Source organism: Pelodiscus sinensis, chromosome 17 (genome assembly GCF_049634645.1).
Source record: "Pelodiscus sinensis isolate JC-2024 chromosome 17, ASM4963464v1, whole genome shotgun sequence".
Lineage (NCBI taxonomy): Eukaryota > Metazoa > Chordata > Testudines > Trionychidae > Pelodiscus > Pelodiscus sinensis.
The window spans coordinates 15,544,182-15,569,844 of NC_134727.1; the positions used below are offsets into that span (position 1 = coordinate 15,544,182).

Genomic DNA, 25,663 nt, shown 5'->3' on the forward strand with positions numbered 1-25,663 from the left:
GACCTCACATCTTTAAAATTAAGTACCAGTTTTTGTGCTTTCCTGGAGTAGGTTGATATTTCCAAAAGCAGAAGCAGGCAAACATTGTAGATCAAAGACATCTGGAAAAGCCATGGATTTCTGCATGTTATTTTTAAACTTTTAACATTTTGCTAGTGTCACTAATCACAATGTAAAATCAGGCAGTAACACACACTTGCTCGTGGATTATACTTAAAGAAGAAGCTCCTTTTACAAGTCAGAGGATCCATCTCTGCTTTCTCAAGGCCAGATTTCTTTTGAATCTGCAAACAAAACTGCCACATTTAAAACTGTCATTTTCTTTAATCCACATAATTACCAGAAATAAAATGTACTGAAGTTCCTTGAAAGACTAAGAAATAAGAGAATTTGAGAGTGCTCAGATAAAACATTTGTGGTCTTGTATACTACATTCATGGTAACAATTAAGATCCAATATGTTATATGTAGAATAAATTGGGAATTACTATGGGAAACTTGACAGAAGAAACCATGGATCCCAAGGTAGTTGACTTCACTTGTTTAATTCTTTCCTACTATAAGTTAAAGTTCTTTTTTGCCCACAGTCAGAGGACAGAGTAAATGTTATGTGTTGCTAATTATTAAATAATGACAACAAAACAAAATAGTATTAGTCACAAAGCCTGATATCTTTTATTCATCAGTAACTAGCTATGCAGTGTTATCTACCCAAGTTTGCAGAAAGCCACTTGAAATTTTAGAAAGTTTGTTGGTATAAGATGAGTTTAAAATGACTAATACAGTTTCACAATGTGAGTGTTCTGACCATTTTAATTTCTCAGGAGCTATTTTTTCTAACAGAAGCCTCAGCAAATAGGCACTGCCAATCCATTTTATTGCTTCAAAGCCATTCTGCATCTCCCCCCACACACACTATTCCCGTCATAATATTAACTTTCTTTTTGTACAAGATGGGCTGAGCATGTTTTTCTTTATATCCTGTCAATATGCAAAAGCGGCGAGGAGTCCTTTGACCCCTTATAGACTAACAGAAGTGTAGGAGCATAAGCTTTCGTGGGCAAAGACCCACTTCGTCAGATGCATCTGATGAAGTGTGTCTTTGCCCACGAAAGCTTATGCTCCTACACTTCAGTTAGTCTATAAGGTGCCACAGGACTCCTCGCCGCTTTTGCAGATTCAGACTAACACGGCTACCCCTCTGATACTTGACTCCTGTCAATATGGCATCTCAACTGACTCAAGAATCAATGCATATCAATGAACCAGCATTGAAAGAATCCCCAAATCCATAGAAAACACCCTATTTGTTTCTAATTAATCTAATCTGTCAACTGTCTAAAATAAAATTAAAAGTCTCAGTGAGGTAGCCGGGTTAGTCTGTAAGGCTATGTCTACACTGCACTCTAAACTCTACACAGCACCAAATTTTGAAATGAAGTGCTATTTTGAGACATCCCTTAACCCTCATGGAATGAGAGTTACCAGGATGCTGAAATAGCGCGCCCGTTATTTTGAAAAATACCTCTGGTATCCCGAAATAGCTTTAATGTGTAGACATACCCTAACTGAAAAAAACTTAAAAAACAATTAATAGTCCTGCCACACCTTTTACAGTTTTTAAGTTTTTTAAAATGAAATTACTTATCCGTACAGCATAGCTTTGTTACATCAAGGTCAATGGTCTCATGTGGCAGGACAGCCGGTTTCTTGAAAGATGTGCCTTTTCCAAGGGCACGTCTACACAGCAGGGCTAAAGCTGAAATAAGCTATGCAACTTGAGCTACATCAATTGTGTATCTTATGCCAAAATAGCTTATTTCAGCTTTTGGCCTTGGCACATGGCACTAGGCCTCCCCCCCTCCCACTAATACCTTGGGTTGCTCTGGCCCCTGTGGAGTAGTAGCAACCAGTGTAGGTATGAGGGGATGGCAGCCCTAATAAAATCAATTACACTCTGGTTAAATTTGAGAGCCACTCGCCAAGGCCCTGCCATGAGTCTCCCTGCAACAGGGCTCCCCAAAGCGCAGGGCCTGGTTCCATCATCCAAACCTCAAGATCTCTGCAGGGCCACTATGAGAGACAAGCTACTGCAGCAATTGGATTATAGGGGCCACCCCCACACTGAAGGGAGAGCAGTAGGAAATAGCCTAGGACAGTGTATGTAGACTCCCCTCTGCAAAGTCCCTTATTTGGGAGTTGGTCCCTTACCTCACGGCCTTAAAGACTGAGGCACCTCAACAAAGGACTCAAGGGGCTGGAAGTCAAGCATTTCAGTCACTAGGTTCTTAGCCCTCCAAGCTCCCAATTACAGGAATATTCAAATAGAGAAAGAGGTTTCATGCCTTTCCCCCATTTGTAGAAGGAAATGCATAGTTGGTAAATTTTTACAACAGTTATTTAAAAAAAGGACTAGATACATTCATAGAAGTTAGGTTCATCAATGGCTATTAGCTAGGATGGGTAGGAATGATGTCCCTAGCCACTGTTTGTCAGAGGCTGGAAATGGATGACAGGAGAGGGATCCTTTGATGATTGCCTGTTCTGCTTTCTCCCTCTGGGGCATCTGGCATTGGCTACTACTGGAAGACAGGACACTGAGCTAGATGGACCTTTGGTCTGACCCAATATGGTCGTTCTTAAGTTCTTATACAAAACCCCACTACAATTCTAAATAAACTAGACATATGAAAAATTGTAATGGCAGAAAAAAATATAATATAGAGTGCATTTTTCTATTTTTTAGAGAAATTGTACTTTTTCTGTACTTAATACATTTTAAAATAAAGTAATTAAATGATTGTAAAAAGTCTTAGGGCACGTCTGCACAGCAGGGTTAAACTCAAAATAAGCTATGCAACTTGAGCTACGTCAATTGTGTACCTTAAGTTGAAATAGCTTGTTTTGGCTTTTGGCACTGTCTACACAGCAGGGAGTCCAAGAAAGAGCACTCTTCCTCCGGCTTCCCTTACTTCTGTAAAATGAGGATTACCAGCTTCGGAGTAAGAAGTCCTCCAGCTTGGTATTATTTTGCCATTATGTCAAAATAACTGCTTGTAGTGTAGACCTTCAACATTGTTTCATGGATCAAAATTCTCATAGATATTCTTGTATGGATCAAAATATTGTTAACCTTTTTGAATGATTATAGCTGATAGTTAACCCTTCCTTTTGTGCTTCAAATGTCGTAGATTCCATATGCAGCAGTGTGGAGGACTGCACTGTCTTTTGCCTGTTACTTCATTCACTTCCAAGAAGAACTGAAATATCCACAACCATTTCCTCCAATCCTCTATTACGTGACATGATTCAGGGTTATAAAAGGTTATGTGATTCCATTACATATCAGTGGCTAAAATGCACTGATTCCAGAGGCTATTATCACTCTGAAATCAGCTTGAATTCCTATGAGTTACAGAAAAGTGTTCATACAACTAGAATTGTTTTCCCCTACTTCCTTGAATATAGGACCAGCTGTTAAAGTTGTTCACCAAACTATTTGTTCCTGTATAGTCCTATCCTACTGCCATCCACTTTTAAAAGAATTTGTGCACACTGCCCTTTGGAAATGAACAGAAATCAGATGCGCTGATCTTAAAATCTTTTTTTGAGAAACAAATTACGGCTTGAACCATCAATTACAAGGATTACTTCTGGGTTTTTCCAACTTTCAGTTTGATATTCATATCCTGATTTAAACAGTTTTTAACTGTTGTTTTTAAGTGGTTGTCATGTTACTCCTCAGAAACTACTGCATCCAGAAGGTGGATGAAATTCCTACAATAAGCAAGCCACAGAATGTTCTCAGAACTGGTAATGAAAATCACTGAAAGATCTTATAGGAAAAATTCATTCCTAGTCCAGGATGTTACTAACCCATGTTCAGATGAAGGAAAAGCATTCTACAGACAACAATGTTCATGCTTCCTTCCAACACAGGAAGATTGGTGTTAGCATTAAAACCCTGTACTTGGTCCCAGAAGATGTGAGTCCGATTCCCATCTTTGCCACATAGGCTACATCTATTCTGCAAGATTTTTGTGCAAAAACACCTCTAATGCGCTTTTGCACAGGGAAATCAACAGTTAAATGGCAGAACAGAGGGCTTTTTCCACCGTAGATAAACCTCCTTTTACGAGACATAACTCCTTTTTGTGCTACAGCTATTGCACAAAAAGACAACTGTGGATGCTCCAGAGGGGTTTCTTATGCAAGAAACCCCTATGGGAAAAAGCACAGGTGCACTGATGGCCATTCTGTGAATGGCCATCAGAGCTTTCTTGTGCAAGAGCATCCATGCAGTGTGAACACTCTCTTGCACAAAAGCACATCACTTTTGCGAAGTGCTTTGAGGTGTGGACATGCTCTTGCTCAAGAAGTTTTTGCACAAAAACTCTTGTGCAAAAGGCTTCTTGATCAAGAAGCATGTAGTGCAGACGTAGCCATATTGTTTATCAAACCTTGTTTGACTTAGAAGCCTCAGTTCCATTTACTTTCAATGAGATTAAAGCTCTCAAGTTCCAAGGTCTCTTTTGAAAGAGTTACTTTACCACTGGAGACTTTGAAAATTGTACTCTGTTTTCCTCATTTCCTATCAACAAAATGTATACTGCCTCTCTCCAGTTATTGTCATTTTACAGTGTAATTTCTTTGGAATGGGGATTATCTCTTACTACATTTGGGCTATGTCTAGACTGCAAGCTTCTTTCAGAATAAACTTTTCTGGAATAGATCTTCTGGAAAATCTTATTTCGAAAGGGAGAGTTCACATGCAAAAAGCACAACAAAATAGCGATGAGCTATTTCGAAAGATAGTGTCCACACTGATTGGACGCTATCTCACATATAAGGCCACCTAGAACCAGTTCAGGCAGGGCATTAGGTCAGCAGTTGCTTCCAGGTGCTGCCTAAGGCTAGCTGAGAAATACGCTTAAAGGGACCCCCCTGGACAGCAGTTTCTCAGCTTCTGCTGCATGCTTGCCTACCTCTCCGAGGGACAGCAAAGCATTTGCTGCAGGTGCTCTGGTTGCCCAGCTTTGGACATCACAGCATACTCCTAGCCATGGAGCCAGAGCTGCCTCTGTTCATGCGCTGGCCCCACATTGCCATGATGCAGTTTCTGTAGCAGTTTGTGCAGGCTGCCTTCATGGCCCTGCACGAGCGTGACATGAAGCTCATCAGGGAGACCCTATCCCTGGCTGCAGAAGCAAAGCCCTTGCAATTGCACCCCACAGTGGAGAGATGGTTCTGGAGGCTGGACACCAATTCTGACTGGTGGGACTGGCTGGTCATGGAGCAGTAGCTACACAACTTCCAAATGAGGAAGGCTACCTTCCTGGAGCTGTGTGCCTGGCTCGCCCCTGCCCTCTGTCAATGGGACACCCAGATTCAGCCCGCCACCCCCCTGGAGAAGCGGGTTGCCATCGCTGTCTAGAAGCTTGCCACCCCAGACAGTTACCGATCTGTGAGCAACCAGTTCAGTGTGGCTGAACCACTGGGCGTCATCCCAGACTTTCTGGGCCATGAGAACACCCACATAAGAACATAAGAACGGCCATACTGGGTCAGACCAAAGGTCCATCTAGCCCAGTATCCTGTCTGCCGACAGTGGCCAGCACCAGGTGACCCAGAGAGGGTGGACGGAAGACAATGATCAAGCGATTTGTCTCCTGCCATCCCTCTCCAGCCTCTGACAAACAGAGGCCAAGGACACCATTTTATCCCCTGGCTAATAGCCTTTTATGGACCTAACCTCCATGAAATTATCTACCTTCTCTTTAAACTCTCTTATAGTCCTAGCCTTCACAGCCTCCTCTGGCAAGGAGTTCCACAGGTTGACTACACGCTGTGTGAAGAAGAACTTCCTTTTATTAGTTTTAAACCTGCTACCCATTGATTTCATTTGGTGTCCTCTAGTTCTTCTATTTAGGGAACTAATAAATAACTTTTCTTTATCGGCCCTCTCCACACCACTCATGATTTTATATACCTCTCTAATATCCCCCCTCAGTCTCCTCTTTTCTAAACTGAGCCACGTGCTCTCTCATGGCAGTTGCAGCTTCCCCGAGATCGGGCGGCTGCCTCAGCTGGTAGTGATCATCCTTCAGTCACAGCTGGTCTGGCTGTGGGGAATAGAGGGAGACACCCAACATAGACACTGTCCCTGAGCTCTTGCCCTCCTTTCTGAGCTGCGAGTTACAGTCCTCAGGGCAGAAGACGATGATGTCACCGGAGCAAGGCCATATGTGGCCTGGACAGTGAGCCCTGCCTCATAGGGGCCCAGAGGTACCCAGGGGACCATACTTCTCACTCCTGTCCCACGGACAAGCAGGCAAGGGAAGTGTCCAGCTACACTGGGATCTCAAGGGCGGGAGAAGGGCCTGGAGCAGCCTGGACTTCCATGGTGGCCGCGCACACACCTGCATCTGGCAGCGCTGTCCACAGAAGCAGGTGGTGCCTCGAGCGTGTAGGCATGCCCGTGTGCCATATGTGGCACTCCTCAGTCTGTGTGCGGGAGGACACGTGCCCTTGTCCTGAGCCTCCTGCCAGTGGGGGGAGGGCGAACCCCCTTGGGGTCAGACATGTGTGTGTGCCTGTGAGCAGGAGCCCCTGGGTGCTCTGGGGTGGCCTCCTGGGGCTGCGTGGCACAGACTGGCTCTGCACATGCTTCCACATGCACAGAGTGCAGCATGATGTCCAGGCCAAGAAGGCCGAGCGACAATTACACCCCAGCCCCTCAGCACCTGACACCCTGCCCTGTGTGTGTGAAACCCTAAGTGCACTCACCTGATGATCCCTCCCTGGCCTCAGAGGATGCTTGGGAGACATCCACGCCCTGGGGTGCCGGTTCCAGGGTGAAGGTGACTGTGCTGGCCCTCTCCTCCTTCTCCTCCTCCTCCTCCAACTCGTCAACATTGTCCTTCTCATCTTCCTGGCCTGGGAGTCCCGAACAGGTGACAACAGGCGTCTCTGGACCTGAGTCAATAACTAGGGATGGGGAAGGGGCTGCACCATACCCCAGGATGTGGTGGATCTCTGCCCCAGATCATGACAGTGTATGCCTTTGGGTGCCACTAGCAGGCTCCTGGGAGCCCTAGGCATGCTCCCTGTGAAGGCCAGTGGACTCTCAGGGGGCTTGAGGCTGGGCCATGGCTCAGGAAAAGTGTGCAGTGGCAGCTATGCAGTGAGGTGCAGCTCCCAGGGTCGGGTTTCTGCCACAAGCCTTGTCCCAGGTGCCTGCAGCTTTAAGAGCTGTCAGGAGATAGGAACTATAGAGTTGTGATGAGTTTGGATGGAGTAGCCACTAGGGCACCTGTGTTATTTCCTGGAGGCCTCCTTTTTCAACACAACTCCCTCTTCCGCACCCACACACAGCTTTTTCCAAAAAAGCTTTTTTGGAAAAGACGTTCTTCCTCATAGAAAGAGTTTTACTGCCGTCTGAAAAAGCCCCCTGTTCTTTCGACTTTTTGCGAAAGTATGCAATTGCAGCGTGGACACACATTATTCTGGAAAAACACTGCAGTCTAGATGTACCATAGTCACAGCATTTAGCACAGTGGTGTCATGATAGTGGTTGGGACTTCTATACTACCAAACTCTTGTATTTGTATAGTTTAACTTTTAATGTGTTCTTTATGAAGCACTTTGGGATCCTTTATCAGGAAAAGGCCAATGTATATGCAGAATGCTCTTACTATTTCATTCTTTACTTTATTTAGATGTTTATTTGAAGGTTTGACCTTACTTAAATAATGTCATATTTCACTGAAGTTCTATGATGCATTCAGCTAAGCACTACTTCCTGATGCAAGGGAGAAATTAGTGTTTCGTAAATTATATAAAAAAGCAAGAGTTCCTTTTTCCTCATTGATGTATTGAGAATAAAATGGAAATTTGGCATCAATCCCTGAGTGCCCGCACTAAATATCTAGCCAGGTATTGAAGGAAATTCCGGAAGAGGAACCCCTGTGATTGCATTGTTTTCAAAAGCCTCTCAGCATGTGAACGTAGAAGGAAGAGACGGAGGGTGGTGAGGTACATGTTTGTCACCACACCTGTATTTGCATAGAGTTGTTCAGGCTTGAGTTTAGGTTTGGGTTTGCATAGAGCTGTTTGGAAAATGCACTTTTCATTGTGAGGAAAGTGTCAACCCACATTTCTGTTCTCAATTGGATTTCTAGTCCAAATATCCAAAATGTAGTGGAATGAAAAATTTTTAAAAATCAGAAAAGTAATAACCAAAATATTTATCAGAATGAAATGAAAATTGTTCTTTCAAATCGATATTGGAACATAAAATGTTGCTTTATTTAGTTCTTTTTTTCAACCCAAAATCTGGAATGAAATGACATTTTATGGCAAAACAAAAATAAACTTGTCTTTTATTTTCAAAATGCTGATTTAAAACATACATTTTTGTTTTGTTATTTCTTGCTGGAGAATTGAAATTAATCAGAATTGAGATTTTCCTGTGAAAAGTTTCTGTTTTGACTAAGCCATATTTTTCAGTGGGTTAGCTTTCTGTGTGGAAAATTTTAGCCAGCTTTATGTATATATTTGTGAGCACACACTCTGTGCATAGTATCATCCTGTTGTGAAACAATGATGCCACTAACATCCTGTACAGAACTGATGTACCTGATTTCTATAGGATGGATATCCTCTCTGCTCTATGAGCTATAATCCATTTGTCAATTATTGTCAGCTTTTTCAGAGATGGCTGATAGATTGAACAGATGAGTTTGAAGCATTATTTTTCTGGGTTTTTAAACTTGTGTGATATCTTTGAAAAATCAGACAATGTCACCTGTTGAACAGTCAGGGTATGTCTACACAGCAGACAAGCTGGAGAACTTCTTACTCCTACTCATGGTAACCCTCATATTACAAGGAACAAGAGAAGTTGAAGGAAGAATGTTCTTCCTTCGATTTCCTGCTATGTAGACAGCGCCAAAAGCCGAGTTAAGCTATTTCAACTTCAGCTACACAATTGGCATAGCTGACGTTGAGTAGCTTAATTCATCTTTAGCCCTTCTGTGGAGACATACCCTCAGACTATCGTGAAAAGGGAATTCATATGTAAAAGAAGAGTTTTAAAGCAATCTTGTGTCACTGAGGGAAACGTATCAAAAAGAAAACATGCAGCACCTTTTTGATCACAGCACAAATCCCTGTTCGCCTTCACGTGTCTCTCTTTCTGGCGTGATCTTTAATCATCTTATTAATCTTACATAAACTTTTACCTTGACTTTTGGGTCTTTGCCTCCTTCACCCCCTTAAAGATTAGACAAAGGAGATAATTTTCTAATCTGGTTATATTCAATAGAAAGGGATGAGGCTGGAATAGTCCTAATTGTGGAATGATCCTGGTTTTTTAGGGCTTTTCTATTGCTTTACTGGAAAGCAAAACAAACTAACTTATAGCTTCCACCTCTCTCTTTCTCTCTCTCTCGTTCAGTGCCATAGAGGAAGTGGGATAAAATGGTGGGACCAAATGCCGTCCTCTAAATTTCCCCTTACGAATATATGAGATCATAATGGAAAAACAGACTGACATCAAGAGATATTTTCACAATAGCTATGGTTTGATATTTAAAAATTCCACTCTGATGGATCACAGATAACTATCTAGGCATGGAAGTTCCATATAGATGTATCTGCACTTCATGTTTGTGAACCAGGATTCTTGTCCTGTATCATGGTCACTATATTTTATGGCTTGGTCTGTGTTTGGAATTAACTTAGAACATGTATGTATTATAGATATTTATGTACGCATTATATATTGTATAAACATATACACGTTTACTATTAATACTAATTATTTGGCTGGTGCCCCAAAATCCACAACCGGGCTAGGTTCCTTTGTGTAAGATGTTGTATGTAAAGAGCTTACTATCTAAAAGAGAGAGGATGTAACAAGTGGATGATACTATTATGCAAGCTGGGAGGGGTTGAGGTAGACAAGATAAAAGATACCTATAATACAATGTGCAAATCTTTATTAGTGGATTAGTGGCAACGATCTCTCTGCCCAGTCATGATCAGATTGCTTTACTGTATTCCAGCTCAAATGGATTTTGGAGAGAGAGCAGAATGAGTACAAGATGGTTCATTTACAGATTTTGATTGGGAGATTTTTTCAGTTGTCAGGGAAGGTAGAGGAGAGCATGCTAAAGTGCTGGTTGGAGAAGTGTGGAATTGGATGATGAAGGTTGGCATCACTGGTGAAGAGAAGTTAGAAGTTGACTTTGGTCAAGATATAGGTTCAAGAGATAGGGCTATATGTTTGCCACTTGGCAAGTTTTGTCCACAAAGACACTACAATGTCCTCTTTCAGATCTGTCCTTAAACTCAGCACTGCTTACAAAACATGTGACGATTTTCACACACGGGTGGGCTGTGACTACAGGGTTTTATGTTAACCTTTGTCTCACAGATAATTTGCACTGTTCCTGCCTATCTGTTGTATTGACCTGTTGTTTTACCCTATTTTGGGCCCCAAACTTACAACTAATTGCACATGTGTACATTGCTGCTCCTATACGGAGCCCTATGTGCTCATGTGCTGTAACTGCAGAATCATTTGCAACAATTTGCAGCAGCTAATATTTGTTGTTGTTGATGCTATATGTGTGTCCACAATGAGGCTTCAATCCCTACTTGGGGTAATAATAATAATTAATAATTATTAGGTAATAATTAATAACTAATAATTGATAATTAATAATTAATGGTCAATAACTAATAATTACTAATTACTAATTAGTAATAATGCAATGAATCCTTGTGAATACTGTCTATATATCACTTATTCATTTTTAAAGTTAACCAGAAAACCAAAGGGTTTTTTTTCCTTAGATGACGTGTATATTTGTTCCCATGTTTTCAATATTATGATCATTGACGTTTTAAATGTTTTGTTAGTAGAGCTTTTATTTAGATTGTTAGCATCCCTCTTATATTTAACAGTTAATAAAAGATTAAGTGTGTTAGCTTTCTCTCTCATAATATACAAAATTCCAGATCAAACAACATTGGAAGTTTATTTACTTGCATTTTCCCCATCGCAAGAAATAAACTGTATAAGAAAGACCAACAGAGAATGAGAGCAGGAAAGGAAATGCCTTTGGAATGGAATAAAGGTCATCGAAATAATCCCATTTCCTCTTTGAAGATTACCTGGGACTCCCAAACTTTTTCTTATTTTCTTGCTTTAACGCTATCACTCTGTAAAAAAGGAACTCACTCCACATGTTGCAATTCTGTGGTATTGCGGTGAAACAAAGTATCTCTTTACTTTCAGAGTTTACAAATATAAAAGCAACCAGCACCTAGCTGCTGTCAGATCCATAGAACCACCACTTCCAGCAGCATCACTTAACAAGCTCCACTGGAAAAGGTAAGAAATCATTCTTATTGCTCTGTGGTAAAACATCTCTACACTGGGGCATCTGAGATGAAGTCAAAAGATATTAGTTATATAAAATACACTCATGAGCCTCTACCCCTCAAAAAAGTGGAAGATTTTTCAGTTTACATTCTTGCTCAATTTCAGAAGGGTTGGCGTGTTATCCTGTTTCAGAAAAACCAACAAGGAGTCCTGCGGCACCTTAAAGAATAACAAATATTTAAAGTGTGACAGGACTCCTTGTTATTCTGCTAAAGTAAGATAGCCTAGAAAGCAGGTGTTTTATGTATTTATACATACTGTGATATGTATATAACGTATAGCTTTGCATGTTTACAGTTAATAAAATTGAAATATACATTATATATTACCAACATTTATGTTTTTGTATATGAATTACACATATATAGCCAGATCCTTAACTGATGTAAATGAAGTTAATGAAAGTATGGGCCAGTTGGTGTCAATTAAGTATGTTGTTCATACACATCTAATCACAGGGTAGATACTCAGATTATGATCGGAGCGGATCAGAAAGTGGGTTTTCTTTCTCATGAAAATTGAGGTGAACATGGAAAAATGGTTTTTCATTGAAATTTTTGAATATTCATCAAAAAACCCCAAGCCCCCAAAACATCTCTGTTGACAACAGGGGAAACTGCAATTTGGGTTTCTGCTTGTTTTTTGACAAAGAATTAAACAATTCCTCAAAAACTGGGCTCTTATAGGGAAAGCTTTAGTTTAATTAAATACTTGGTTACACAAAAAAAGAAACAGTTCTGATGGAAAATTTTCAATCATTCTTTAAAGTTATGGGTACCAGTAGAAGGACCAATGGCTTGTCTATACTGCCACCTAGTTCAGATTAGAGGGCGTGTGAATAGCAGTTCACACCATAGGGCAGCTTTGTAGCTCCCCTGCATGGATGCTGCACATGCAAATTCAAAACTCCAGAATTCAGAACTACAGTTGTGTATTAGTTTCACCCTGTCTATTAAAAGCACAGTGCAGAGGAATGTATTTAAGGCCTCAGTCTACTCACATGTTCTGTCCACTTTTGCAAATATAGTTATTAACAATTATGTGATACAGACTTCAGTAGGAATTTTGCCTGAGTAAGTGCTGAATAAGATGCTGGTCCAAATAAACTCTTAAGTGTATGCTTAATATTAAGCACATAAGCAGCTTCATTGGCTTTAAATCCTACTCATTTTATTCCTATAAGGAGCTCCATCAACTTAAATGAGACTCCTCTCATGAGGAAGGATTATTGGCATAGCTAAGCGTGTTGTGAATGGGGTCTCTTGGCTCCTTCAGGCAGGCACTATGTCTTCTTCATACAGCCTACTACTAAGCACACTAATAGGTATAAGGGGCTCAATCAATAATACCGATGACTACCTTTCATCCAAGCAGGCTTATTAATTATTCTTTTCCCCACACTCCACAGATGTCTCATCTACTCTTTGCCCTACTTTCTTTATTTTCTCTTGCAATCCTTCTGGAAGCAAAGTGGAAACTGAAGGAGAATGGTAAGTAATCTTCATTCACTGAAAACTAACACTGATTGAACAGTTAAAACCAATGTATTCACAAATGTGTTTGTGAATAAAAGCAGAATTTCATTAGCTATAATTCATGGGGTCATATACTTAATTTTTCATGAGAATTGAGATTATTGCTGGGTGTTCAGGAAAAGATTCAGGAGTCCTAAAAGCTTCACGAAGTTTAGCAACATGATTATTCATCTGAGAATTCACAGCAGAAACTGCCTTATTCCCTATTCATTGTTGTCCCGTTTCAAGAGTTTCAGTCATGCAACCAGGAAGCAGAAACAGTATCTTGTGACTTAGGTGACAACCCACAAACAAGTAATGAATTGCAAATAGTCAAAGTGAACATTTTTTTTTTAAAAATGCCTGAAAACATTTAATTTAAGGTGTTCAGAGAAAATAACTGTGAATATGAATTCATTCAAAGAATCAGTGACAGTATTATTCACTTACCAGAGAATGGAGCTAAATTTCCATGGTCTTATTTGATCCCCCGATTCATGCTGACAAGCACCGTAGTCCACAAGCATCCCCATTGACTTCATTGGGACTTCTCAAGGTGCAAAATGGTCTTGCTGTAAGGAATATTATTTGTAATGATTATTTCAACAACTTCTGCTGATAGCTTTAGGTCATAATAATAAGTCGTAGTGTCCCTAAGCAATATTAGGGGCACTTTAAACTACAAGTGTGTCTACCACTACATAGAAACTACAAATGTATGTCTTAGTACCTCTCTGGCATTTCCTAGTGCCTCTGCTTCCTGATACCCACAGGCAGATTGGAAAACCCTAGCTTGTATACTGACATTCATGTCTTTAATAAGCAGTCTACACGGTCTGTTGTGATGAGATTCAGTGTCCTATAGTTAGCAGTGTTATTTGGTTTAAAGCCATCCATTTGGAAATCTCCTACTGCAAAGCTCTCTTGGTTAGTTGCTGAAACTGATGTTTCCTTCCAGCCTGAGTGGTGCACTTCTAAGTGCAGTTGTGGGCAGTGCTTTTTTGTGACAGTACTGCCTGATACGCAGTACCACCACCTCCAGTCAGAGCTCAACAACTTTTCCCCTGGAGTACCAGGACCTTTTATTTTTAACAAAAAAGGCACTGGTTGTGGTGCTTTGTAAATCTGCAGTAAATGTACTCACACACTGGGAAACTCACAAACCTAGTGGACACTAATGGCAACCGAGGCTCATGTGTCAGTGGCAGAAGAGAAAAGGTAGACAGGTTATATGGGGCAATGGCTATATTTGTAGAACTGGTGTCAGTGAAAGTGCAAATAAAGGCTCTTAACTTTGGTAAGGATGAAGAAGAGTCTTGATTTCTACCTTCAGTCTGCCCCTGAGCAATTCATTTACACATATGTGTGGCCTTAACTGCTGCCTTCCACCATCTGGAAAAACCTAGCAAGAGCAGGATTAAAGGAAGAAAAAGTCACAAAGATTGCTTAACAAAGTTTTACTCCGTTGTTTCATAAAGGAGAGTTTCTCACTGTGTGGAGCGAAGGGCTCCATAGAGTGACTGGAGAATATTCAAAGGATCATGACTAATTGTTGGAGGCCCTGTACCTCTGCTCTGGAATCATCTGTCTCCTAGCAGCCACTTCATTGAGACCATGCTGCAAGAGCTGCCAGACTTTCTGCAGGAAACAATGCAGTATCAGGTTGTGGGACTTTTGGAGGAGGCAAGATATGCTCCTGGCTTGCCCATTTGTCCCCTTTCCATCACACTGCAGAGAGCTCTCCAGGGAACCCAGAAGGAGAATACAATGCTGCAGAGATATTTTACCCCTCATTCTGTGAGCAAAAGACTGAGATCCAGTAATCTACTTATCCGAGGAGTTCCACTGATGTCAGTGGGCTCCTTGCAGGAATAAGGTGGGTAGGATTTGGCCTTTGGGTTTTAAACCTGGATCATGGAAAGTATTTAAGCATGTTCTTCATTTTTAGCTCATGCGTAGTCATGTTTAAAGCCAGTGGGCTTTAAGCATATGTAGGGGGGAATGCCTGGGCCTCTGGGCCTTGTTTTCCCTCTCTGTGAAATGCTTTGCAGGGTTGTGCTTATGACAAATTCTCTGAGACAGCACAGATAACACTGGTTGCTCATGACGTTTCATATGCATTTCGTATTTACATTTGAAACCTGGAAATCTTGCCAGAAATTCTTATCTACGCCAGTGGTATTTTGCCAGTAGTTTCATGGACAGCAGTGCTGGGCCTAAGATGTGGCTTGATTTTACCAGCACTTTACTCATGACTAACACTCAACATTTATTTCCTTATAGTTTATGTCATAGAGTCAGAGTGGACGCAGGAAGCACCGCCTGAAGAAGTAGACCTCACCTGCAATATATCTGAAGAGCAAGCTATGTCTGTCTACTGGATGAAGGATGAGGAAAGAATAGCAACTGGCAAGACCCTAACCATTTCAGTAAAGGAATTCCCAGATGCTGGCAACTACACCTGTCAGAAAAGTGATACCGATGAGATTTTAAATTACTATTTTTTCCTTATTACTAAAAAAGACTCGAGCAGACAAATATCGAAGTGGATTCTAAAAAGTTTTAAAGGTAAGGTACTGAGACAGTGTGCTGTCATTTCCATGTATAGTATGTGCCATAGCATCACCAAAAAAAGGAAAACTCACTGGAAAGGAGCACAGTGCATGATTAATGACGTGGATTAGTCTTTAGCATAGTACATCTTCAAAGTGCAGCTCAGCTATGAGGAGGCAAAGAATGTCCTCTCCTACATGGGTGGAGAGGCCCCCACCTATGGCAGAACTAGGCAGATCTGCTATGTAATACAGGAGCAGGATTTGGGAAGTACAGCTGTACATGGGGTTCCTACATGCTGTCACAAAGGATGAGTTGAGACTGTGACATTACAAGAATCTTTAGATTCTTCCTCTATGCAACAAAATGCTAAGGCTACTCAAGCCCCTGGAGCAGCAACTGAGGAACAACTTCACAGCATGAGGGGGAATGACTCTTCTTCCCCTTTGACCTCTCCCAAAGAAAGCTATCATCTTATTGTCTTCCTTTTGGGGCCACTAAACAGTGTTAGAAAGAAGGAATCTTTTCATCCATAGTCATGATTCCTACCCCGAGCATTATAAAACCATCTTTGAAATGTGTCACAAACAGAATGGTGAACAATCTAATAGACAGAGAAAGGAAATGCTTTGCTGAAAATATGTGGTTTGCTTTTTTAATATTTGGAAAATATCCTAAAAAATAAAACATATAAATGAAGTGAATTAACTCTGAGAAAAACATAATTCCTAAGTGTCACTTTTGGATACCAGCAAACTTCTAGCCACTGTCCAGCTGATGTGTATACCGTGCATTGTCTTCCTGGGAATGGAGTCACTATCTGCCATAAGGGATTTATAGCGTTACTATTTTACTGGTTTGATAATTTTTTTAAAATCAATTTTCCTCTTTCTTCCAATCCAGAACCAAACAACATGACATTTTTAAAATGTGAGGCAAAGAATTATTCAGGGATTTTCGTATGTTCATGGAAGACAGAAAATGAGAGTCCAAATGTGCAGTTCACAATCAAAAGTCTAAAAGGGTAAGAGCTTGTACTTTCCTTAAACACTTCATTAACATAATAAGGCCAGAATACCCCTTTGACACCATGTAGCAGAGGTACTCTAAAGACTGATTGGCTGCCTACCACATGAACTGGGCAGGGGGAAGGCCACGATCTTAATTTGAGGATGTGGACCAGCACATTGGACATCTTCTGTGGGACAGTCCCCCTGAATTACTGCATGGCAGTATAATCAACTTCCTTTGGATCTTCTCTGCAGATGCTGTAATGCAGCCACAGAGTGACTCAGGCAGTAAAGCTGCAGGCGAGAAGGAAAGGAATTTCAACCAGACATAGAAACAAATCTTCTTTCAGGGTCCATCTCTCCCCCTTGCTCAGTGGGATTGAGGAGGGGGGCAAGCATTCTCCCTCTCAAGGGAATGTTTTGTAGAACCCTGAGGATTTCACTATAAGGAAAACCTCTCGGGGATTTCCTATCTCCCACCACCACCTCCAATGGGTTTCTCCAAGGCAGGGAGTGCTCTGGCACTGTGTTATTTTTATTTGTTAAAAGAGGAAATAACAGAAAAGCATAATTTGCTGGATGCAAGAATACAGTCACATTCTGGTAACACTGTGTGGTGTCATTTGTTAATGGAAACATGTGGAACCAGCTGAGTTTTGGGGAAAAGGCTGAAGAGTAAAGTTAGACATTAGATCTTTCACACTAGTCAATAAATAGTATCATTAAGGAAGAGAATGACACACACTGTCTCTAGTGTATGCCCAGAACCCAGACGAGACAGTGTCCTCCAAAGCATCCATAAGCAACACTTTATTCAGAGCTCTTCAGCATTTCCATTATCACTCCCTGCTTTGAATTCAGATCTCAAGAGGATGTTTCTGGAAATGTCATCTGTGGAAGCCCTGTGCCTCAACGCCATGAATTAGAGACAACGTACACAGTCAGTTGTCAGAAAATCAATCACTGCCCATTTGCTGAGGAGCATCAGCCCACTGAGATGTTCCTGGAAGTTATTGATGAGACACAATATGACAACTGCACCAGCAGCTTCTTCATCCGAGATATCAGTGAGTGGATCAGATATCAGCTTTTATGTTTAAGTGTGTAAAGTTTGTACTGGATTCAGTGATCCTGAGTAAATGGGTGTTTAGGGACAATAGTGAAGATTGGTGACTTTACTGTTCCAACAGTACTGGCTTCCCCACACTATTTCTATGTCATCTGTGTGCCTCTGACCTCACCTGAGGGCTAAGAGTGATTAACACCCACCCCACTATAACTGCTTACTAGGCCTGTAGGCATCCCTCCCCTTACTGGAGTAAAAGAGAACAAAACTTGGCAGAAACCAGGAAGACGGTAGAGCATGGGTGTCAACTTCATAGATGCTCGGTAGCTCAAGCACCCAGTAAAAAAAATAGGGAGTGTCAGCATCCATTTGCCACAGCCTGGACAGTAGGTGTAAGTGGTTTGAACAGGGCTAGAAATACTGGATGCAGGTGCACCTCTCTGTGGAGGCATGCTGGAGCACCATGGCCAGAAATTCCTAAGAAGTGAGGGAGTCACCAGTGGCTGGACTATGGCCCTGCCTGTGCCCCACCCAGAGGCCTTGTCCCTTCTTGGCATCTTCCCCCATAGCCCCATCTATACTGAGCCTTTTCCCGCCTCTGGTGCACTTCCTTCCCCTGAGCCTCCACCTGTGCTATACCTCATCCCACCTCCCACCCTCACTCCAAAGCATCCACCAGCAGAAACAAAAGTTAGTGCCTTTTGGCTGAGGACGTGGAGAAGCAATGTCTCTCTGGAATATGCCCCATCATAGTTTTCACGGGATCCCCTCTAGTCCTTTCCATGGATTGAGAGTTCCAGAGTAGTAGAAGGTCCAGGCAGAGGAAAGCAAAGAACAGAACCAGAAACCAATCGCTCTTTGGATACGCTTCCCTCTGAAAAGAACAGATTTCCCAGTAAATACCTGCATGGTGCTTGGAACAGTACAAACTCCAGATACCCACTCTTGCTCAGGTGACCAGATAGAAAGCATTAAAAATCAGGACATGGTTGTGCGGAATAGGGGCCTATTCTACACAAAGCCCTGAATATCAGGACTGTCCCTATAAAATTGGGACATCTGGTGACCCTAACTTCTGCATATCAATACCTCAAAGGAGAGAGGGATGCTGAGCACACAAAAACAGACAGCTTGATGGGAAAGTTGCTCCTGAGGTCTTCATGCTACCATGAGGGAAAGGGAAGTTGTTCAGCATGCCAGAGAAGCAGCCATGCTGCCAAATTAACACTTTCCTTCCCTGTGCATTCTATACATCCACAGAGTTTGAGGCTCAGTCCCTTCCCTTTGCCTTCTGCAGCTCTCCAAATCTTGTCATCCTTGAAGAGTCTCACATAAGAGGAACTGTGTGACCACGATCCCTCTTCCATAGGAGGATACAATATGGTTCCTAACCCTCAAGCACAATCTTAGCCTAAATTGCTATGGTTTCCAACCGTTGTTTAACTTAATAATTAGTACTAATAAAGTACAAACAGCTGATGCTATGTAGTTATTTCATGCTAATGCTGTCCTTATTTTCTCTTAAAGTAAAACCTGACCCTCCCGAGTGCGAGTATGTGGTAAAAAATGGCACAGTGACATGGAAATACCCCAGAACATGGAACATACCAGAGTCTTATTTCCCTTTGACATTTAAAGTCAATGCTGAAGAGTCAACACCTCAAAAAAACAAGGTATTTGTAACAGGGAGCTCTCATTACTCTGAATGTGTGTCATGCATTCTTTTAAGAACTTGTCCCACATCTCTGTTCATCAACACAGTAGCATCCAAGTAACATGGGTTGAATGTCTGATTATTTCAATGGCAGGTTCAATGATTACTGTATGTATCTGAACCAGTTCTGCTATCCTAACTCAGATTACCTATTGATCTCAATAAGGACTGGAGGGCTGTAGTTTGGATAATGCTTTGGGACCCGCTGTAAAAGCACTTGGTTATTGTAGGATATTCTTAGTATTTAGTAATATATTTCCATAGAAACATCTCCATGGCCTTTAATTACCAATCTCAGTCATGTGCTTGTGGCCTAGAAGTTATTATAATAACTCTTGAAGGTGCCATTCTGTTATCTCTGTTATTCTTTCCTCTTTTACTCTTCCTGCCCATCTATTTACTTCATCCAGTTGTTATGTTGTAAGATTTTTGCAGCAAGGTCTCTTGTAAACTGTACATCTGTGCAATGTTTCTGGAACTCTAGCCTAGCCAAGGTATCTAAATGCTAACATAACATAAATAAATAAGTCTACTATTGACATATTTTCTAAAGAACACCACAGAAGTCACCCTGATATGACCCATTTCCCTACACATGAAAGATAATCATTTCTATTATGTCTTCGCTATTTGCCCACATTTTGGGTCTCAGAGTCAGGGATCTTTCTGACTATGAAACACAATCAAAGTAAGTGCTCTATTTTAAGATTGTGCCAATATACTATATACTAATATACCATATCAACTGGAGAAGAGTGGATCTTGGTAGTAAAGTGGAGGGTAGAGTAAAAAACAATATACACCCAGCCATAGGCGTGCGCAGCACATTTCATTAGGGTGTGCACCCGAAGAATTTTTTTAAAATGTACTGTGACCCCCATTAGCCATGCCCCTGACCCCCATTGGCCACACCCCGACTCCCATTGTCCACACCTCTAGAGGTAACACTCTCGGTGCAAGATGGACACATGACCAGAAGTAAAAGGTGTCATGTGACCCCCCCCCCAAGGTCTTTTCCCACCATCCTCCTACCAATAGGAATTAGTTTGGCTCCCACCAAACCCCCCTTATGCAACTATCCTGCAGTTGCATTAACTCAATGTGTGTGACATTAACTCAGAGGCAGAGAGGCTGGGGAAGTTTTCCCTTTAAGAGTTTCCTCCCATGAGCAGAATGAATTTTGTGTTGTGTACCAGTACTGAGTTCATGTGGCTTGTTTGGATGTGCCACTGTTATTAATAAACATCTTATAAACTGCTACCTTTTCCTTCTACTGCCAAATCTCCCCTTGCTCCATCATCTCCCCTCGTGCCTGCTGCCCCCCAACCCCTCACCCTCCTCTGCTCTCCTGACTCCTGCTCTTCTCACTGTCCTCAGCCTTCCTGAGACCTGGCCCCCTCCATCAGCCCTTCTCTCTCCCCTGTACCCACTCCTCCAGTAGCCCCACTCTGATCATGTGAGCTACCCCTTCTGATCCCCTCTCCTAACACCTCCCTCTGCACACCTGCCTTGCCTCTCCTCTGGTGCTTGTCCCTCCCCTGCAGGTGTCTGCCCTTCTGCTTCACCCCAGAATCCCCTGGCACCTGCAACTTCCCTTAGCCCTGTACCCTCCTGGTGCTTCCCCTTCCCTCACTGCCTCTTCCCCCTTTGCCCTCTTTTTCCCACTGCCTCTTTCCCCTCTGCCCCCATTCCCCTCATGCCCCTGTCCCCTCACATGTCTTGCTCCATCCCTGCCTTCCTCATGCCCACCCCTTCTTTCAAGCCTTCTCCCAGCACCTCCTCCTCCCCCTCAAACCTCCAATGCCCTTCCCCTCTCCTCTCCCAGCATCACCCTGTCCCCCCTCCCACTGACACCTCCCCTCCTGCCCTTTTCCTCATTGTCTCCACTTGGCCCCCTGGCATTTATCTCTCCTCCACCCTGTCCCTTGGTGCTTTCCCTTTTCTTCTCCTGACCTGCCCTCCTCCCCTCAGCACAGGCCTCTTCCTCTCCCACCCCTGCCTATTTTCCCCCTCTCCCTTTCTCTTTCTCTTTCCCTTACCTTAGGCTAAGCCGGCTTCTGCTTTCCAGCTTGCCGGGCTGGAGTCAGAGCCAGCCCAAGCTACAGGCGGGCTGGGCCTTAGCCTGGGATGCCTCACTTTAAGGGGCACCATGCTGTGGTGCCAAGATGGGCGGGGCCAGGGCCAGGGCCGTGGCCCCAGGGGCAGAAGGGGTGCCGCGCAGTGCTGTCGGGCCGGGCTGGGCGGAGACACCCCCATCCACAGAAAGGTGGCCACATGGTGCTGCTGGGCCGGGTGGGGCTTGGGGCAAAAAAATGGTTCGGACTGGTGTCTTTGATCCGGCCCCAGATGCTTCCGCCACACACACACACTCTCTGCCCCAAAGCGCCCCGGAGATGGCCACGGGGAAAGTGACGGGCTGTGATACCCCGTCTCAAATCCCCCTCCTCCTTCAACAGCTGCTAGCCAGCCGAAGATATTAGGGTGTGCACACCCAACACACCCTCTGCGCATGTCTATGTACCCAGCATTGTACAGTCATGTTAGCATGAGAAGAAGGTATCTATTGCCTCAGGATTATTCTGCTTAATGGATCATGAGCTGGGGAAAATCCACAACATTTTCCTACACCAGGTACAAAGGCAGCCTAATTTCTGCCATATTGGGTCGCATGTCAATTTGCACACAAGAGCTCTTGCTAACAGATTTAAAAAAAAAAACTCATGCTCTCACACTCCCTGAGAGATTGAAGGATGTTTTAGTCTTTGCCAATTTCCAGCAGCACATTATTAAGTAAGGTCAGGTCAACATAGCTTAGATCAACTTGTGTTTACATGGTGCTAGGTCGATGAGAGAAAATCTCCTTTCGACTTATTGTAAGCTTCTTATCCTGGTGGAGTATTACAATTGATGGGAAAGATTGCTGTGGTCTGTTAAGCATGTCTTTACAAGGCCTGCTAAATAGACCCCATCTGGATAGATTACCATAGCATCCATCTCTTGGTAGTGGATTTAAGCCCTAATATTAATTTTTAAGAAGTCAAAAAACAGTTTTCTTTCCATTGCTAATACAGCTATGCAAGTTCATCAACAACAATGTGGTAACTTGTCCACAGTGGCTCCAGAAACCAGCAGAAAAGCTAGGAAAGGACCCCTACATCTTCTGACTACTAGTCCTGGACCTGAACCATAGCTCTGCTGTATCCAGATAGGGACTTTCTTTTACTGTAAACAAGGATTTACTTTACATAAAAAATAGTGAAATACACTTGTAGCTATGAATTCACTCAGGAATAATTCATCAGGAAATATACATAAATCTATAATATAGAAGCATAAAATAAAATCCAATTATATAAAATAGTCAAAGAAATAAAAATTGAATATTAAAATTAAAAAGAATGGTAAAGAAACTGAGGGCCCATCCATACATTTCCATTAACATCACTTTACAATAGAATCCTAAGTCCAAAATGTTAATAAGATAATATCCATGTGGGTACATAAGTATGGATCTATGCCTGCTTTTATCCCCACATTCTGATTGACATTTGCCAAAACTTATAACAGAAAATAAAACAATTTATATGATACTTACTTATTCCAATTCATCACCAGACCTAATGTGTTAAAAGATCACTTTATCAAGTAAAACATGAAGAAAGAGAATGCCAGCAGATGGAGCCATCTCCTTCGTAATGGTTCTTTGGCACTGAGGAAATGCCTCATTAAAAATATAAATAGTGTAGACTAGCTTTACAAGTGCTCTTTATAGCATGTACACCAATGGAAATCACACTATGAAAGGGCATACAAGGGTATTTCAAATCAGTTTAATTCTACTTCCTCTATGCTTTGGTACAGCAGCAATAACTTCTATGAGCATATTTTCATTTTTGTAACAAGATCAACTAAATGTTAACTTGATGTTTGAGTAACTATTGCTTAACTTCTTACAGTCTTTTTAATGAACTGTGTTTTTGTCCATAGTTTTATGATACTGATGAACAGTTCATTCATTTGTCAAAGACAAGCAAGTTTGACAAGATCTATGTCCAGGCCAGAGATCAGTATTACAATTCATCTTGGAGTGACTGGAAACTTTGCAGGTAAAGCTCACTGCATCATTTATCACAGTAGCAGAATTGACTTTTGGCTTTGTGGAAGGAAATGGGTCTATGTGGCTTATTTTTCTTAAATAGTAGATTTTATTAGCCCTTACTACTTCTGTTTCTTGAAATATCTTTAAGGGAACAAAGCCCTTGAGAAATATTTATAATTCATTTATACTAGACAGGAAACATGTATCTAGTTCTCACTTGGAACCACCAGTCATTAAAAGTTCTCTCTGCCTGGTTAGTATTTGTACTGTGTCATCAGTGAAGTATCTGGTAAGAGTATAGAACTGCTATCACACTGACAGAATGTTGATCTTTTCCTCCCTCTAATGACTGGTCTATACACAAGCTACGTCTACACTGGCATGATTTTGCACAAATACTTTTAACGCAAGAGTTTTTGCGTTAAAAGTATTTGCACAAGAGAGCGTCTACACTGGCATGTGCTTTTGTGCAAGAGATGTGGCTTTCCATTGGGCTTTCTTACACAAAAAATTAACATTGCCTGTCTACACTGGCCTCTTGCGCAAGAACAGTTGCACAAGAGGGCTTATCCCTGAGTGGGAGCATCAGAGTATTTGCACAAGAAGCACTGATTTTATACATTAGAACGTCAGTGTTCTTGCGCAAGTACTCGCGGCCAATGTAGACAGGTGGCAAGATTTTGTGCAAAAGCAACTGCTTTTGTGCAAAATCTTGCCAGTGTAGACACAGCCAAGGTGTAAGAGACTGCACTGGATCAAGCTATATATCCAAGGTGAACTGGTTTGTGTCACAGACAAGCTGTTTTAATCTAGTTCTTTTGGGTTAATTAGTGGAGAGTCTCCCAGCCCTAGGGAGACACTGAAATAGAGTTTCTTGAATGTGTAAGGGGAATCATAAAACACTAGAACTGGAAGGGACCTCTAGGCTGTGTCTAGACTACATGCCTCTGTCGTCAGAGGCATGTAGATTAGACACATAGGCAAAGGCAAATGAAGCCGCGATTTAAATGATCGCGGCTTCATTTAAATTTACATGGCTGCCGCGCTGAGCTGACAAACAGCTGATCAGTTGTTTGTCCGCTCAGCGCGCTAGTCTGGATGCTCCCCTGCCGACATCAAAGCCCTTTGTCGGCAGCCCCGTTATTCCTCATGGGATAAGGTTTACCGGGGCTGCCGGCAAAGGGCTTTGATGTCGGCAGGGGAGTGTCCAGACTAGCGCGCTGAGCAGACAAACAGCTGATCAGCTGTTTGTCGGCTCAGCGCGGCAGCCATGTAAATTTAAATGAAGCCGCGATCATTTAAATCGCGGCTTCATTTGCCTTTGCCAAAACAACAAATCTACATGGCTCCGTCGACGGAGCCATGTACTTTAGACGTACCCATAGAGATCATCAATTCCTGTCCCTTGCCCTCACAGCAGGTCCAAATACTGTCAATATCATCCCTGATAGATGTCTATCCAACCTGTTCTTAAATATCTCCAGTGATGGAGATTCCATAACCTCTGTAGATAATTTATTCCAGTGTTTGAGCACCCTGACAATTTGGAACTTTTTCCTAATGTTCAGCCTAACCCTCCCTTGGTGTAATTTAAGACCATTGCTTCTTGTCCTATCCTCAGAGGCCAAGCAAAACTATTTCCCCCCTCCCTCCTTCTTGTAGCACCTGAAAACCGCTATTATGTCCCCTTTCAGACTCCTCTTTTCCATACTTAACAAACCCAATTCCTTCAGTCTTCCCTCATAGCTCATGGTTTCTAGACCTTTAATTATTTTTGTTGCTCTTCTCTTGACCTTCTCCAATTTCTTCACATCTTTCTTGAAATGTGGTGCCCAGAACTGGACACAGTACTCCAAATGAGGTCTAATCAGTGCAGAGTAGAGCGGAAGAATGACTTCTCGTGTCTTGCTTACATCACTCCTGTTAATGCATTCCAGAATCGTGTTTGCTTTTTTTGCAACAGTTTCACACTGTTGACTCATATTTAGTATATCTTGTGGTCCACTATGACCCCTATATCCCTTTCTGCAGTACTCCTTCCTAGACAGTCACTTCCTATTCTGAGTGTGTGAAACTGATTGTTCCTTCCTAAGTGGAGTATTTTGCATTTGTCCTTATTAAACTTCATCATATTTACCTCAGACCATATCTCCAGGTTGTCCAGATCATTTTGAATTATGACCCTGTCCTTCAAAGCATCCCCTCCCAGGTTGATATCATCTGCAAACTTAATAAGTGTACTCTCCATGCCAATA

General features: G+C 42.2%; 1 protein-coding gene across 1 annotated transcript; it reads left to right on the plus strand.

The window, feature by feature from the left end:
- The first annotated feature begins 12,860 nt into the window (after window positions 1–12,860).
- On the plus strand, window positions 12,861–23,419 carry IL12B (interleukin 12B). Its single transcript, XM_006138088.3, has 6 exons — window positions 12,861–12,942; window positions 15,250–15,534; window positions 16,423–16,543; window positions 17,391–17,596; window positions 19,123–19,268; window positions 23,297–23,419. The coding sequence occupies exons 1-6, from the start codon at window positions 12,861–12,863 to the stop codon at window positions 23,417–23,419; spliced, it is 963 nt and encodes a 320-aa protein (XP_006138150.3).
- Window positions 23,420–25,663: the final 2,244 nt, after the last annotated feature.